Source organism: Mobula birostris, chromosome 1 (genome assembly GCF_030028105.1).
Source record: "Mobula birostris isolate sMobBir1 chromosome 1, sMobBir1.hap1, whole genome shotgun sequence".
Taxonomy (NCBI): Eukaryota; Metazoa; Chordata; class Chondrichthyes; order Myliobatiformes; family Myliobatidae; genus Mobula; species Mobula birostris.
In genome coordinates, this window is record NC_092370.1 from 81807512 (window position 1) to 81826084 (window position 18573).

The following is an 18573-nucleotide window of genomic DNA, read 5'->3' on the forward strand; positions in this document are numbered from 1 at the left end:
ATTTGGAACCAAGGAAGATTTCAGTATTCTTTGCTGAATATATATCACATCATATCATTGTGGATGTTTGAAAATACAATCCCAATTGAAATGTATGTGTATATATTATATCAGCGGTCCCCAACCACCGGGCCGCAAGGCATGCGCTACCGGGCCGCGAGGAAACGATATGATTTGGCGATATGAGTCAGCTGCACTTTTCCTCATTCCCTGTCACGCCCACTGTTGGAACTTGAACGCATGCGAGGTCATTACCCGTGCGTCATCCATGTCAGCGCGGGAAGGAGATCAACTCCTCGAGCTTGCAAATGATGGCGGGCTGAAAAGTATGTTTGACATAACATCTCTGCCGGCATTCCGGATCAAACTCAAGGCTAAATATCCTGAGGTAGTCAGGAAAGCACTGAAAACATTGCTTCCATTTCCAACATATCTCTGCAATGAATGCAACGAAAATTAAATTGTGGAATAGACTGGACATAAGGAACCCAGTATCGCTGTCTCCCATCACCCCTCGATAGGACCGTCTTGTTGCAGGAAAACAAGTATTCAGCCCAGGGCTCCCACTGATTCAGCGATATTGGTGCGTTGCAATGATTTTATATGTTCATACGAGGAAAATATGCGCTGTGTGTTTAATAGCCAAACGCTACTTAAAATGTTATGATGCTATTATAAGTGACTTATATAACCATATAACAATTACGGCATGGAAACAGGCCATCTCGGCCCTTCTAGTCCGTGCTGAACGCTACTCTCACCTCGTCCCACCGACCTGCACTCAGCCCATAACCCTCCATTCCTTTCTTGTCCATATACCTATCCAATTTAACCTTAAGTGATAATACCGAACCTGCCTCTACCACTTCTACTGGAAGTTCCTTCAACACTTACCCTCAAGCTCCCCTGATAATTGACTTATCACTATATTCACGCGAGGAAAATATGCGCTGTGTGTTTAATATTAAATTCGTTAGAGAAACCATTTTAGAAACGAAATTGAGTGTATTAGCCACTTATCACCTGTATTCCAGTTGTGATTAACACCCCCCCCCAACAGAATCAGCAAAAACGATTTGTATAAAAATCGGCGCGTACACACATATGCAAGTTACATGTGCGCACTGATGCCCGCGCAAGGCTTCATGGTTATTGTAGTCTTTCTCGGGGTAAGCACAAAGTATTTGACTGCTGCTCTTGTACGTTGGCAACCCTACCCCCCCCCCCGGTCGGCCGGTCCGCAGTGCGAAAAAGGTTGGGGACCCCTGTATTATATAAAGACAGATCTATCTGTGGATAGAACTTAATTTATAGAGTTAGTGATAGGAATTCAAAAATCATTTTATGAAGGTTTTATTTGGTGTTTAATAGTTGAAAATTGACTTAATCTGGAGCCAAATGTGGTGATTTTGTGTGACTTCTAGGCAAGTATTGCCATGAGTTACATATGCATCTCTGATGTAGTGTCTTCAGTGTGTTGATATAGTCTCAATCATTGCTCTTTCTATTACTTCAAACTTTGACCACCTGTAAATGTTTCTTTTTCCAATATTGCTATGTCTTCTCATGTCTCCACCCCCCACCCCACATTATTTTCCTCGTTGGAAAACTCTTTAGCCAACAAAGTTGAGTTGCTGATCCTCATTTGAAACCATGTTTTTGTGATGGCTACCATGTTACACTCCCACAGGTCTCTCTACTCAGCACTTTTAAATTCTTTGAAATAAGTTAAAATAATTAGCTACTCACAAATCATCTACCTTTGTCTCCAGTGTCTCATGGGTTAATATAAAAGCACCTATCTTCTATATCCAGTTTTGCCTTTGAGTTTGTTGTCATTTGAGTGCGCGTATTCACAGAAGAAGAAGTAATTGTAGCAGCATCACATGTACATACCATTAGATAGAAATTTCATAAGAGGAGAATAAATTATAGAGAATTATAAAAAAGAAATCGTAACTGCTATAGAGTTCCCTCCTTCCTTTCTAGGTAGCTTAAGTCCTCTGGGAAACCCCTGGTAATCAGATTTTGGCCCAGAGATGCAACCTTTTTGGTTGCTTGAAGCACCTCTCCTTCTTCCTGCTTCATTCCTCCTGCTGATTTGCACAGATCTTCTGCTTCTGGATGACTACTTGGGTACATAGCCCAGGTAGTCATCCAGAATTTCCATTCATGAGATCTAGTTCTTTAATCTATTTCTATACTCTCTGTAATCTCATACAAAGCCTTACCCTTTCTCATAGTTGTATCATTTATTCTCTCCTTGTTAACACCCCTTCCTGCAGCTGCTCCATGAAATCCTTTACCTTGGGAGATAATATACAACCTTGGGATCATGTTTCTGTCCACAGAAATGTGTATATACTGTGTATATACCCCTATTTAATGAATCCTGTCCTGCCATTCTACTCCCAGACCATACTGTTGTCATGGACATGTCACTACAGTGTCATGGACTTTGACTGTTTTGAGCAACTGTCACCCCCTTCTGTATTTGGAGGTGAATATGATGCACTCATTGAAGGGGGCGAAAGGAGGTTCCTACACAATTTGCCTGTCCTCCTGGTCTGCCTAGTATTCACCCTGGAAAGGTTCAATCTCTGGAATGTGGTATCCAGGTAAATGTACTGTGATAATGCTAGATAAGATCCTCCATCCAGATCTTGAGCTTAAGTGAAGTGGAAGGAGGCTTATATGGAGAAAAAAAAGTCACATATTTGTTGTGTCCAAAAGCCTGATTTTGTTCCCTAAATATTACAAATTCACTATAAATTTGCAGCTTTTTCTTCTTTTTGTAACAGGATGAAACGACCATTTGTTACAACATCTGAATATATTTTTGAGTTACCGAGTCTGACTGTACAAGCTACAAGGGCCCAGACTTTGCTGCTGCAAACAATTTTACAGAGTTGGACACATAATCCTGGAGGATCAGTGTCATTACCAGTAGATGAAGCTTTAATGAAGGACATCTTCAGACCTTCAGGTATGTTAATTCTATGATGTTTTATCTGGAACACTGCTAAAATTTGTATCTCTTAACTTAGAATCCACAGTTTGACGTCTTAAAGAATAATTTTCTTTGCAGCCAAGTGTTGATTTAAATGCTGCACATAGTGATGTTCAGCACAGAAATAAGCACTTTGGCACATCATTTCAATGCATTTACATTAATCCCATTTGCCTTCATGAAGGCCACAATCTTCTATGCTTAAGGAAATGTCTGTTTAAAAGCCTTATAAATATAGGATTGTATCCAACTCCACCAAATCCTTTGGTAAAGAATTTCACATATCAAGTGTTCTCTGCGTTAAAAAAAATCTTTCCCACCAAAACCCCTTTAACATTCATTTCTTTCACCTTAAATCCTAGGCTCTGTTGTTTTTGATATCCCTACCACTGCTGACTATCTACTGTATCTGTGCCTCTTTTCATTTTGTCTCTCTGGTCACTCATCAGCCTGGCAGCTCCAGGAAATACAAACTCAGTGTATCTAATCTCTCCCCATAATGAATTTTCATTAATCCAGGCAACATCCTGTTGAATCCCCACTTCATTCTCTCCAGCAATCACATCCTTCTTATGTGATGATGATCAGAACTGATTGCATTACTCCAAGTCCAGCATAAACAGGATTTTGTAGTTATTTATTTATTTATTGAATGATTGATTGTGATACAGTGTGGAATAGGTCCATCAGGCCTTTTGAGTCGCGCCCCCCAGCAATCCCCCAATTTAATCCTAACCTAGTCACGTGACAATTTACAATGACCAATTAACCCACCAACTGGTACGTCTTTGTACTGCGGGAGGAAACCGGAGCACTGAGACGAAACCCACAGGGCCACAGGGAGAAGATACTAACTCCGTACAGGCAGTGATGGGAGTTAAACGCAGGTTGCTGGTATTGTAAAGTGTTATGTTAACCATTACGCTACCATGCCACCCCAAATTAAATTCAGTGCCACCACCTATGAAAGAAAACATACCATATGTACCATTTACCCATGTTGCCACTTTCTGGGAGCCATAAACATGAAGCTCTAAACACTTCTTAGTGTCCTACCATTTACTATATATGCCTGCACCCAATTTAACTTCTGAATATGCCTCACCTAATGTTAGTTGAATTAAATTCCATCTGCTAATGTTCCTTTCAATTTTCTTTGTGATCTATATATTACTGTATTCTTAGACAACTTTTCTCACTATCTACAACACCATCAACTTTTGTGGTATCCCCAAACCTACTATTTACACCCGCTGCATTCAGATTTAGATAAATGATAAAAACAGGGGCTCCAGCACCAATCCTTATGTTGCACCACTGATCACAGATTTCCAATCAGAAACACATACTATTCCCTGCCCCCAATGTCCAAACCAATTTTGGATCCAGTTAGACAGTTTACCTTGGATTGCATGTGCATTTATCATGTTCACCAGTCTAACATATGGAACCTTGTTCAATTCCTTACTGAAATCCATATAGACAATATCCACCATGCTTTTTTAGTCAATTTTCTTTCTCCCTTACCACATTATTAATTTGAATAATAAAATCTGCTTGGTTCAATAACTCTGAATTTTGTCAGAACCCTAAACTTTTTCAGCATCAAAACTTCCTTTTAGCATTACTTATGGAAATAACTTTAACAGAATAACTACCAGAACACCATCCCAGATATTAACAATTCTGAGTGCAAAAGGCCAGCCAGGCTCCCTTGCTCCTTCTCTTCCTTGCTGTCCTCTTCCTTCCCATCCTCTTCCTCCCTCCCCTCCCCTCCCCTCTGCTCCTCTCCTCTCCCTCCCCTCTTCTCCTCCCCTCTTTCCTTCCTTCCCCTCCTCTCCCCTCCCCTTCCCTCCATTCCTCCTTCTGCTCTTCTCCTATCCTCTCATTCCTTCCTTTCCTCCTCGTTTCATCTGTAATTTTTCATTGATTCTATTATTTCTCTTTTCTACTTCAATGCATGTGCAAGAAAGTGAATCTCAAGACATATATGTACATTCTTTGGTAATAATTTTACTTCAAAACTTTTATCTCAGGCCCTCTAGCTCAGGCAACATACACGTAAATCTTTTCTGCACTGTTTTTCCAGTTTAACTACATGTTTCATATAACAGGATAACCAAAACTGTATGCAAGTGCATCAATGACTCATACAACTGAAAAATAATGCGTCAACTCAATGTCCTGACTGATGAAGGCCAGTGTGGTAAATCCTGTGACGTCACTTGCAATAAACTATGCACTTGTACTTCTAGGTCTCTTTGTTCCATGCTGGGGAAGTTGCTTTGGGAGAGAACATTGATGTTGGTTTACTTATTTCGCTGCTGGATTTTGTGGAGACAACATTAACAATATCTCCCTAATAATCTGAGATGCTTGCTGTGGGTGGTCCATACCATTGTTGCCATGTAGACAATGAATTCTGTGTTGGATTTGAGGTCCTGATTTTTGAGCCCAATTTTCTTTGATGCCTGAAAGCTATTGTATCTAACTGAAAGGGCTAGTGGAAGGAGATTGGCATTTGTTTTTCAAATGTTGTTCAGGATGTTTTTTTTTATATATTCTTCGTTAACAAGAACATTGAAGATATGATCTCCAAATTTGCACTTTTAAAGTTGTCTACTTAAATTTATGATTAAGTAACTGCAAATCTAAGAAAAGTCTGTTCTTTGGAAGATGTGCTGTATTCAGAAATGATTTCATGGCGATTTGGATAAAATCTGAACATGTTGCAGGAAATGTTTTTCTCCAGAAATTTTTCACCTAGGGTGGTTAGAATCTGGAATGTGATGGTGGCAGATACTCTCATGACATTTAAGAAGCATCCTGATAAGTACTTTAATTGCCAGAGCATAGACTGTGACCTAAGGCAGTAAGTGATATTTGTGTATGTAGTTGGGCTCTGTGGGCGGCATTGACACACTGGGTTGAAGAGCCTATTTATATGTTATTCTACTTAATGCCTGCAGTCTACTCATTTTTTTATCTCATGTTTTTGAAATTAGGTAAACATTATGTCAAGAGTAATGCAAACTTTCAGTAACTGCAGATTTGTTTTGAATTTCATTTTGCAGGGAGTAAATGATTAAACTAATATTTTCTTTGAAATTTTCATAGATCTAATCAGAAGAAAGATTTTTTGTAAGTTTAGGCTTGTGCATTTGAATATGATTAAATAGACAGTTTTATTAACAGATCTGATTTTTCATAAACTCCACCACTGTTACCATTATTGTTCAGGATATCTGCTTTACTTTTGTGCCATTTATTGTCTTTAGGTTTTTGTTTGAACATATTCAATCATGGCACTCAAGAACAGGACCATTATCTTTTCTTAGGCAGTCCCTCAGGGTTAAAGATGAGTTGGCTCCATTCCACCTCATGAATTTTGACTTGGTGATGTTACCCATGTAGGATCTGTAGACTCTGCAACAGGGGAAGCAGGAGGTGCTTGGAGGTGGCATGCACCATCTTACTCTTTTGCTGGGCCTCAACATGCTTTTGATGAGGAGAATTGAAGTTCTCCATGTGAGCTCGTGTGCCCCATCTCCATTTTGAGCAGTCATTTGGTAGTGGCTCCCAAGAGTCAGTTAACATGTTTGTACAAAACAGCCTTAAAGATGTTCTTGAAGCATTTCATCTCTCATCCTTGTAATATTTTCCCATAATAGAGCTCAGAATAGTGTGTCTGTTTCAGGAGTTTGGTGTTGGATATGCAAGTGAAGTGTCCTACTTATTGTGACCTACTTGGTGTGGTTGGAGCTTGGGTTCTTTGTGTGTTACTCTGGATTGCCACCATCTACAGAATCTCTTGTGTTTATGGTGAGCTTTTGTTGAGGTTTTTATCAAGGCTAGAGTGTAGCAGCGTAGGGAGGGTGAAGAAGGCTTGGAAAAGAGTTTAATAATACTAAAACTGAGGATCAGTCAAAATTTCCAGTAGGTTATTTTGATCCATCCAATGTTTTAATCCATCTAATATACATTTAAGCCTGGTTTTATTTTAGTGGTTTCTTTTGTCAATTAAAAATGATGACCAAGTGTTCTGCACTTTTCAGAAATTGCCAAAAAGACATTTTGTACTATTTAATTAGAGAATATTGGTGGGTTTTGGCAGATGCTCAAAGCCTTTCATTTTATTATTTCATTAGCTTACAGCAGTGGTTTTTTTTGTTCTAAGCCACATGCCTTCAATTTGCTGTGTATTGGGATGTTGAGAGGTGTCATTGAATTGCAGGTGCAAATGCTTTCTGTTTAATTTGGAAATTATTATGAAATAGGTCAACTATTAGTTGCACTTCAAAGGTGGAGAGAAAAAAGTGAGAAGAACTGCTTCCAAGTTTGAACTGAAACTCTATGCGTTACATGCAATTTACTGATCCCGCTTGTCCTTGCTGACCTCTACTTTTGATTTCACAAATCTGTTAATATAAAGTTATCATTCTGGTCTCTGTGCTTACTGCTCCCTTAATCCCTCTGTTACTGGCTATTATGCATCTGCTGTTTCTGGTTCCAGTGTTGATGGCTGTCCTCGTAACTGCTTTGGCACCAGTCTGTGAAATTCCTTCCTTAACTTTTCATCTAAGGTTTTCTCCTCTAACTTATTGTGCAATTTCTCCCAATTGCTACATAACATATTATTGCATCTCTGTAAAGCTGTTAGGTTCTTAATGCAACATGTATTTTGTGAGTGCAACACAAGTAGATAGGATGCTAAAAAGGCATATGGCATACTTGCCTTTATTAGTCGAGGCATTGAATATAAAAGTTGTGAAGTCATATTTCAGCTGTGTAACACTTTGGTTAAACCACATTTGGAGAATTGTCTGCAGTTCTGATAGCCACGTTACAGAAAGGGTGCTGAGGCTTTAGAAGATAGATGCTTTATTGATACCAAAGGAAATTACAGTGTCACAGTGGTGTTATAAGTGCACAGATATAAACATTGGAAGAGAAGTAGAAAGAATAAAACATAAGTTACCAAAAACCATCGAACAGGAGGGGCTCATCACGCCCTGGCTGTAGGCTGACTTATGGCTGGGGGTAAGAATGACCTCACATAGCGCTCTTCGTTCAGCCAAGTTGGCATGCAGAGGGTGAGAAACATTGTCCAGAATTGCCAGGATTTTCTGTGGAGTCCTTTGTTCTACCACAGCCTTCAGTGCGTCCAGTTTGATTCAGCCTTTCTAATCAGTTTATTGAGCCTTTTGGCATCACCCCTGTTGATGCCATTGACCCAGTATTTTTTTAGTTATACTGGCTGCTTTACTGTGGCAGCAAGAAGTATAAATAGAGTCCATAAAGGGATGGCTGGTTACTGTGATGTGCCCAGCTGTGTCCACAACTCTGCAGTTTCTTGTGTTCAGAGCAGTTGCCATATCAAACTATTATGTATCTGAATAGGATGCACTCTGTAACGCATTGATAAAAATTGGTAAGGTTAAATGAGGACATGATAAAAAATGGTAAGGTTCAATGGGAACATGCCAAATTTCTTGAGACACCTGAGGAAAGTAGAGTTGTTAGTGAGCTTTCCTGGTCATGGCATCTGCATTGTTGAATTGGGACAGGCTATTGGTGATGGTCACTCACGGGAACTTGAAGCTCTCAACCACGGCAACATTGATATAGATGGGATATGCACCGCCTCCTTTCCTGAAGTCAATAGCTGGTACTGTTGTTTTGCTGACTCTGAGAGGAAGGTTGTTGTCATGACAATATGTTATTCAGCTCTCTGTCTCCTTCCTGTACTTCAATTCTTTGTTATTTGAGGCACAGCTCACTCCAGTGGTATGATCTGCAAGCTTGTAGATGGGGTTAGAACAGAGACGGACCACACTGTCATCAGTGTACGGAGAGTAGAGTAGGGGGCTGGGGATGCAATCTTGTGGAGTACCAGTGTTTAGAATAATCATGGTGGTTGCTGCCCGTCCTTATTGATTGTATTCTGTTCGTCAGAAACATAGAAACATAGAAGATAGGTGCAGGAGTAGGCCATTTGGCCCTTCGAGCCTGCACCGCCATTCAGTATGATCATGGCTGATCATCCAACTCAGAACCCTGTACCAGCCTTCCCTCCATACCCCCTGATCCCTTTAGCCACAAGGGCCATATCTAACTCCCTCTTAAATATAGCCGATGAACTGGCCTCAACTGTTTCCTGTGGCAGAGAATTCCACAGGTTCACCACTCTCTGTGTGAAGAAGTTTTTCCTCATCTCGGTCCTAAGAGGCTTCCCCTTTATCCTCAAACTGTGACCCCTCATTCTGGACTTCCCCAACATCGGGAACAATCTTCCTGCATCTAGCCTGTCCAATCCCTTTAGGATTTTATATGTTTCAATAAGATTCCCCCTCAATCTTCTAAATTCCAGAGAGTATAAGCCTAGTCGATCCAATCTTTTCATCATATGAAAGTCCTGCCATCCCAGGAATCAATCTGGTGAACCTTCTTTGTACTCCCTCTATGGCAAGAATGTCTGTCTTCAGATTAGGGGACCAAAACTGCACCCAGTACTCCAGGTGTGGTCTCACCAAGGCCTTGTACGACTGCAGTAGTACCTCCCTGCTCTTGTACTCAAATCCTCTTGCTATGAATGCCGGCATACCATTTGCCTTTTTCACCGCCTACTGTACCTGCATGCCCACTTTCAATGACTGGTGTATAATGACACCCAGGTCTCGTTGCACCTCCCCTTTTCCAAATCGGCCACCATTCCGATAATAATTTATTTTCCTGTTTTTGCCACCAAAGTGGATAACCTCACATTTATCCACATTAAATTGCGTCTGCCATGAATTTGCCTACTCACCTAACCTATCCAAGTCACCCTGCATCCTCCTAGCATCCTCCTCCCAGCTAACACTGCCACCCAGCTTCGTGTCATCCGCAAACTTGGAAATGCTGCATTTAATTCCCTCATCGAAGTCATTAATATATATTGTAAACAACTGGCGTCCCAGCACTGAGCCTTGCGGTACCCCACTAGTCACCGCCTGCCATTCTGAAAAGGTCCCGTTTATTCCCACTCTTTGCTTCCTGTCTGCCAACCAATTCTCTATCCACATCAATACCTTACCTCCAATACCGTGTGCTTTAAGTTTGCACACTAATCTCCTGTGTGGGACCTTGTCAAAAGCCTTTTGAAAATCCAAATATACCACATCCACTGGTTCTCCCCTATCCATTCTACTAGTTGCATCCTCAAAAAATTCTATGAGATTCGTCAGACATGATTTTCCTTTCACAAATCCATGCTGACTTTGTCCGATGATTTCACCGCTTTCCAAATGTGCTGTTATCACATCTTTGATAACTGACTCTAGCATTTTCCCCACCACTGATGTTAGGCTAACCGGTCTATAATTCCCCGGTTTCCCTCTCCCTCCTTTTTTAAAAAGTGGGGTTACATTAGCCATCCTCCAATCCTCAGGAACTAGTCCAGAATCTAAAATCTAGAAAGTCAGGAAGTCAAGGATCCATGTGTAGAGGGAGGCATTGAGTCCCAGGGTCCAGAGCTTGGTGATAACTTTGCTCAGCATTATTACATTGAAGGCTGAGTTGCAGTCAATAAAAAATGTCATAGGTATCTTTACTCTCCGGATGCTGCAGACAAGAGTGTTAGGCCAGGGAGCTGGCGTCTGCTGTAGTTCTATTTTGGTGGTAGGCAAATTGCAGTGGGTTGAGGTTGCCTGGAAGGATGGAGCTAATGCGTGCCATGATTAGCCTCTCGAAGCCCTTCATTATGGTAGGCGTCAGAGCCACTGGGCAGTAGTTGTTACGGCATGTTATCTCATTTCTGTTTGGTACTGCGATGATAGCGGTCTTCCAAAAGCAGGTGGGAATCACAGATTGAAGCAGGGAGAGGTTAAAATGTCTGCAGCTGTTCACCAGGATGTGGCTTGATTAGACAGTAGTAGCTGTAAGAAGGGTTTAGCTAACTTGCAGTCTTGTTCTGGACCAATGCAACCATGTGGCTTCTTGGTAAGAGTATTTAGAACTAAAAGAGGCATAAATAGGGATAATGGTCAGAGTCTGTTTTTCAGTGGGTGGAAGTGTCAGATACTAGAAGGATGGCTTTAAGATGAGAGGGAAAAAGTTCAAACAAGAATTCTGCGCATGTTTCTTGCACTGAGAGTCGATTGTCCCTGGAATGTGCTGTCGCAGAGGTGGTAGAAGCAGATACAGTAGTGGTGTTCAAGGAACTCTTGAACTCAATAACCTGACTAATGAAGGCAATACACCATACACTTTAATAATCACCCTATCAACTTGCATAGCATCTTTGATTTCAAGTTCCTGAGTGTCAAGGTCTCTGAGGATCTAATCTGGTCCCAACAGATTGATGTAATAAAGAAAGCAAGACAGCGGCTATACTTCATTACGTGTTTGAAGATATTTGGTATGTCAACGCATATTCTTAAAAACTGTGGAGAACATTCTGACAGGCTGCATCACTGTCTCGTATGGAGGGACTATTGCACAGGACCGAAAGAAGCTGCAGAGGGTTGTAAATTTAGTCGGCTCCATCTTGGGTACTAGCTTACAAAGTACCCAGGATATCTTCAAGGAGTGGTGTTTCAGAAGGTAGTGTCTATTATTAAGGACCTCCAGCACCAAGGCATGCCCTTTTTTCACTGTTACCATCAGGTAGGAGGTACAGAAGCCTGAAGGCACACTCAGAGATTCAGAAGCAGCTTCTTCCCCTCTGCCATCCGATTCCTTAATGGATAATGGAGCTCACTTTTTAAATATATAGTATTTCTGTTTTTTGCTTAATTTTTAATCTATTCAATATATGTATGCTGTAATTGATTGATTTATTATTTTTTTTCTTCTATATAATGTATTACATTGAACTGCTGCTGCTAAGTTAACAAATTTCATGTCACATGCTGGTGATAATAAATCTGATTTTGGTTCTGATTCTGATATGGACCCCGAGATCCCGCTGTTCCTCCACAATTCGAAGAATCCTGCCACTGATCTTGTACTCTGTGTTGCAGATTAACCTTCCGAAGTGTATCCTTCACACTTTTCTAGATTGAGCTCCATCTATTACTTTTCAACTCAGCTCTGCATTCCTACCAATGACTTGTTGTAACCTACGACAACTTTCTGTACTATCAGCAATACAACTAACCTGTGATGTTCTCTTATAAAGTTATACAGCATAGAAACAAGGCTGATTGCCCAATCTGTCCATGCTAACCAAAATGCTTACTGTTTGCCTGGGTCTGGCTTGACTCCTATCCTTTTTTCCTATTCATGTACAAACGTTTGTACCTGTCCAAATGCCTTTTAGGTGTCCTATATTTTTTGATTATTTAAGAGAAGATTCATTATTATGCTTTCCAGTTTTACTTTCTGTGGTTTTCACAGAATATTCTGGACTGAATCAGACTGGCCTGGCTGCATGTACTGATTTGCCATCCACAGCTTCCCCATGCCTTCCAGATGCAATGATGGAGAGCCTATCTAATTGATAATAATGCATCCTTGATCCGAGTAGCATGAATAAAGTGATTGGGAAGTTCTTCAACGTCACTTTTAAGGGCTCTTTATCTGAATCTTTATGGCAGTGCTAATCAAAGCATCTTAACAGACATACTTGCAAAATAACCAATGCTGTCAGTTAAATATTACAAAAAAATTTTTAAAGTGCAAAGCAAACTGGTAAAGAAGGAATTACTGAAACAACGATCTATTTTAGATCATCATTTGCGAAAAGAGAAAGCATAATCAATAACGTGATATGTCAGGGACCATTATGGAAGGGTGCCCATAATACTTTGGAATTTTATTTAAAAATTGAAAGTGATTTAGTTCAATCTTGAAACAAAGGTTTATTGGCCAGTGGTGTGATTTGTTGTTAGTACATTGGAAAATTGCAATAAAAGCCATGACAGTAATCCAAGTTCATGTTTAAAGAATTAGTTCAAGGTTTAAAAGTAAGATATATCTCTTTAAAATATAAAAGGTGGATCAGTTGTGTCTCTAAAGAGAAATTAAAATTACCATTTGCTCAAATATTGCCAAGCAAAGCATTAAGACTGAGAATTGGGAAACTTTCAGAATTCATTAAAAGGAGAACCAAAGCAGTGAAATATAAAAAAAAATGAGAGTAGATTAGTGAGATGCCTAAGAAGACTGCAGGTATTTCAATAGATTTGAAAAGAGGAAACGAGAAGCTAAAATTAACCTAGGTCCCATAGAGACTGAAAGGAGAGATTATATAGGGGATTAAAGAATTGGCAGAGGAAAGATATACTGCAGAGAAAAGATATACTGCATTTGTCTTTATAGACAGAGATAGAGAACCTAAAAATCAAGAGTGAACAGAGGGCTTGAAATGTCGTAAATCTTAATATAAGTAAAACATTAGGATTGACAACATTGTTAAGATGTGAAATGTGATAAATTCCCAGGACATGGTGATTTGGATCCTTGGACGTGACAGTGTGCATAGTGGATGTACTAATTGATTTTAAAATTCCATAGTATCTTGTAAAGTTCTTGCAGTTGGAAAGTAGTAAATGTAATCTCACTTATTAAGTAATGAGATAAAGATAAAACATGGAGCTGTAGAACAGTAAACCTGACATCCAGTGGTGGAAAAAATTAGAATCAACATTTAAGGAAGTGGTAACTGGAAACATGGAAAATAATAAGTTTGGATCGCTTAATTACATGGGACATTGAATATAGAAGATTGGATAGAGTAAACACATAGGGCATTGAACAGATGCTGTACTCATAGAAGAGTACAGCACCATAGAAGGCCATTTGGCTCATAGTGTCTTCACCATTCACAATATCAAAATAAGTGAACTCTTTTCTGCCTGCACATGATCAATATCCTACCATTTCCTGCATATTCATGTGTCTACTTAACAGCCTCTTATAAGCCATGTCGTACCTGCATCTATCACTTACCATGGCAACCCATTCCAGGGACCACCCTCGGTGGATCTTGCTCTGCACACCTTCCTTAAACTTGCCCCACTCACCTAAAATGCATAAAATCTAGTATTTGACATTTCTCCCATGGGAAAAAGATTCTTAATGTCTGCCATATCTGTGCCTCTCACGATCGTATGAGCTTTCATCAAGTCTGCACTCACCCTACACTTCAGAAAAACAATCTAAGTTTGTCACCTCTCCTACAAAATGCTGGAGGAACTTGGCAGGCCAGGCAGCATCTCGGGAAAAGAGAAAACAGTCGGGCTGAAACCCTTCATCGGGGCTCAGCCCGAAATGTCAACTTTTTCTTAGATGCTGTCTGGCCTGCTGAGTTCCTCCAGCACTGTGTGTGTGTTGCTTGGATTTCCAGCATCTGCGGATTTTCTCTTGTTTGTGAAGAAACTGACGAATCTATTGAAGTTTTTTTGGTATGGTAATAACAAAATAAATCGAGGTGAACCAGTTTTGTATTTGAACTTTTAGAAGGCTTTTGATAAGATTTTACACAAGCAATTATTAATCATATTTATTGGGGTTAATTTATTCATGTGTATTGGGATTGTTAGGAGACAGAAAGCAGACAAAAGAAGTAAATAAATCACTTCTGGGCTGGGAATCTGTGATTCATGAGATTTCACAGCATATGGCACTAGAGTGCCGGCTGTTCACAATCTAGAGTCATCGAGGTATCAGCATAGAAAGAGGATACCTTCAGCCCGGCACAACTATGCTAACCATCATCCCTATCTATGAAAATTCCATTGCCTGTGTTCTTTCCATATCCGTCCATTCAAGTACCTGTCCAGATAGCGCTTAAATGTTGTTACTGTTCCTGCATCCATTACCTCCCTGACTGTTCATTCCAGATACCAACTACTCTTCGTGTGAAAAATTTATCCATCAGACCTCTTTTAACCTTCTCACTCACTGTAAACTTATGCCTTGCAGTTTTAAGACACACTTGCCAAAGGAGATGAAAACTAGCTATCTGCCTTATTAATAATGCTCTCATAATTTTATATTCCTCTACCTTGTCAACCTTCAGCTTCCTTTGCTCCAAGGGTGACCCCCTGAATTTTCTCTGGTTGCTCTGGTTTCTTCCCACATCTCAAAATATTTGAGTTGGTGGGTTAACTCCATGATTAATTGCTCCTGGTGTGTCTGTGAGTAGGTCAGGTAAAATCTAGAAGAGTTGATGGGATTATGGGGAGAATAAAATGGGATTAGTGTAGGATTAATGTAATTGGGTGCTTGATGACTGACATGCACTCAGTGGGCCAGATTTCTGTGCTGTGGGACCTGTTTCTGTGACTGACTGTGACATTCAGCAGGTCACCTCTTTGGAAACCAAAACAGAGTTAAGGTTGAAGATTCTTTGTCAGAACTGGAAAAGTGAGAAAACAAGTTAGTTTTAAATTACAAGAAGAGTGGAGGAGCGATGGATCAGATAAATGGAGCGATGGATTGGTTGCTCTGGTGATAAGCAGTTAATGATGCCATCGAATTGATAGTTTAATGAGAACAGTTAGAGAACAACAGAGAGAAAACAGGGTCATGTAAAAGCTTTGAGGTGCAAAGCAGACAGACCAGTTAGCACGAGTTAATATTGAATATCTTCCCAGTTCTGGTGGAGTGTCTGTGATATCTACATTGCTGCTCTTTCCCTGGATACTGCCTGAACTTTTGAATTTTCCAATGTCTTCTGTTTTTATTTCGTGAATGAAGTACTTTTGAGTTTAGAAGATTTAGAATTGATCAAAATTCTTTTGGATTGACAGGAGTTAGCTGCGGCAGTCGATGTTTTTCTTGGCTAGGGTGTCTGGAATCATTGACTCAGACTATAGGGTCTGGCAATTCAGAACAGAAATGAGAGAATATTGCTTCAGCCGAAGATGCTCGTGATCGTCAATAATGTTTTGTGAGCTGCAAACAATAGCTCTAAATAGACTTTTAAATATACCTCTTTCAAATTACTCTCACTGCATTTTGCAACATTTAAGTTCCTTCTAAGCAATGTACTTTTAAATGAACTTAATGATCTACAGATCTAATGATTTTCTAAAGGACTTGGTGGGCCAGGCAGATATAGCAGCTTGAAGTGGACGAAGGTTCATTGCCATGGTATTGAGGCAGGAAGCGGGGCTCCAAACCAAACTGAAACATGGAGGGATGAGGTTTCTTCTGCCCAGCACCTTGTTGGCAAATGTGTAGTTGCTGGAGAATAAATCTGAGGACTTGAGGGCAAGATTCCCATATCGGAGGGAAATTGAGAGACTGTTGTATCCTGTGTTTGGCTGTGACTTGGCTTTCTCCCCGCATGTCAGATACAGCGATCAGACCGAAAGACCTCTCGGTTTATAGAATGGAGTGAACTACTGATTTGGAAAAGGCAAAAGGAGGAAGTGTGTGTTTCATGATAAACTCTCAGTGGTGCTCTGATGTGCCGGTTTTGTCAAACTCATGTTCTCCTGATGTAGAAGACCTAATGGTCAAATGCCATCTGTTCTATTTACTTAGTGAGTTCTCATTCATGGTCCTGACTGCAGTTTACATACCACCAGAGGCTGACTATAATCAAGCACTCTTGATACTGCATGAAAGAAACAGTCCCGACACATTTTACCTCACTGTTGGGGACTTCAACCAGGCTTGTTTAAAGAAAACCCTGCCCAGTTACCATCAGCATATAACCTGTAGCACTAGAGATCCCAACATGCTAGACCACCATTATACTAAGATGAGGAATGCCGTCTGTTCCATGTCCAGACCGCATTTTGGAAAATCAGATCATTTGCTGTCCTCCTCCTGCCTGCATATAAGCAGAGGCTAAAGAGCAAAGCTCCAGAGATTTAGACAACAAAGAGGTGGTCACAGGAGGCAGAGGAGCAGCTTTGGGATTGCTTCAAGTCAATGGATTGGGCCATGTTCAAGGATTGATCAGGGAGATCTAAATGAATAGACCATGTTAGTAATGGACTTTATTAAAATAGCTGTAGATGATTATGTCCCCACGGAATCATTCAGAGTTTTCCCTTAGCAGGGTGAACCCACCAAAAGCATCTGGCCCATATGGGGTACCTGGCCAAATTCTAAGAGCTGCTTGAAGCTCATTAACTGGCTGGTGTGTTTACTGAGATCTTTAACCTCTCACATTGGCAGTGTGTGGTATCCACTTGCTTCAAGCAAGCATCAGTTATTCTGGTGCCCAGGAAGAGCGTGGTGATCTGCCTCAGTGAATATCACCCAGTAGCAATTATATCCACAGTGATGAAGTGTTTTGAGAGGTTGATGATGAAACATATCAACTGCTGGCTGAGAAGTAACTTGGATCTGCTTCAATTTCCCTACCGCAGCAGCAGGTCCACAGCAGATGCCATCTCATTGGCTCTTCACTCAACCCTGAAACATCTGGACAGCAGATGTGCATACGTCAGAATGCTGTTTATCAGCTACAGGTCAGCACTCAATGCCATCATCCCCTCAAAACTAATCAATAAGCTCTAAGACCTTGGCCTCAATATCTCTTTGTACAATTGGATCCTCGATTTCCTATAAAAAGTCATTGATACATCATGGGTAAAGCCCTCCCAACCATTGAGCACATCTACAAACTTTGTATATGAAACGCTGTTGCAGGAGAGCATCATCCATCATCAGGGACCCCCAACACCCAGGATGTATTCGCTTTTTGCTACTGCCATCAGGAAGGAGGTGCATCCCATAAGTACCATCACTTTGATATGTCTTGTCATCTTTCCAACTCATTTTAGCTTGTTCACCTACTGATCAATGAGATTTGCCTTTCATGAAGGACTAATTTCAAAATAAGAACCAATCTGAATAGCACTTTTTTTGGTGAAATATTAGTAGGCATGATAATCTGTCTTCTCTTTTACACATCAGTATATATTCTGATGGCATTAGCACGCTGCCAACTCCTACTCATCACTTGAACTTACCTGGTTAAGATGTGAGTGCCCAATCTTGCTGCCCTAAGGCAACCTATAATCCGACAATGAATCTCTGAGTATTGGTAGGATCTTGAGAAGCCTTGAAGAATACTCATGAAAGTCGTTGACAGCTGGTGAAACCCAGTCCCTATCCTTTGCTGCCTGATAAAGCATGGGTTTTTAAATAGCTTTGAATGTCTCTAACATGCAGGGACATTTCAAAAAGTAGCAAAAATTAAAATGAAGAAATGATAATTCAAGCACTCAATTACAGCATTTAATAGCACTTTAAAATATTTAAACCAGTAAATAAATTTCATAAAATTAAGAAAAAACACATCAGCTTTTGGTTTGGTACTGCACAGCCTTACAATATCCATTGAAATCAGCGTGCAAGAGAACTTGGTTTTGAGTCTAGGTAAAGGATGGGAAACTTTGTAAATCAAGAAAAAAAAACTAAAACATTTTGAATCTGATGTTAACTAAAAAATTGAATGTAATTTTGTACAACTTAGTAATGGTATAAGCTTTAAAACATAAATGTGATCCTGTGAGTCAGCACTGGTTTTTAAAAAGTTCCAAATAATATTTAAACCTACAACCTTCCCCTTTGAACATAATAACCTTTGGCAAATGTAAGATTATATATAGACC

General features: G+C 40.2%; 1 protein-coding gene across 15 annotated transcripts in view; it reads left to right on the forward strand.

Annotated features, from left to right (window-relative positions):
* Nucleotides 1–18573, forward strand: part of LOC140197714 (intermembrane lipid transfer protein VPS13B-like) — a 1066299-nt gene that overhangs the window by 296099 nt on the left and 751627 nt on the right. For all 15 annotated transcript variants that reach the window (XR_011886009.1, XM_072258131.1, XM_072258103.1 and 12 more), the window contains exon 17: nucleotides 2802–2986. Coding sequence is in view for 14 of the 15 variants with exons in the window: in XM_072258131.1 (XP_072114232.1) it covers nucleotides 2802–2986 (185 nt within the window). In the remaining variant the exon portion in view is untranslated. The remainder of the gene's footprint in view (nucleotides 1–2801; nucleotides 2987–18573) is intronic.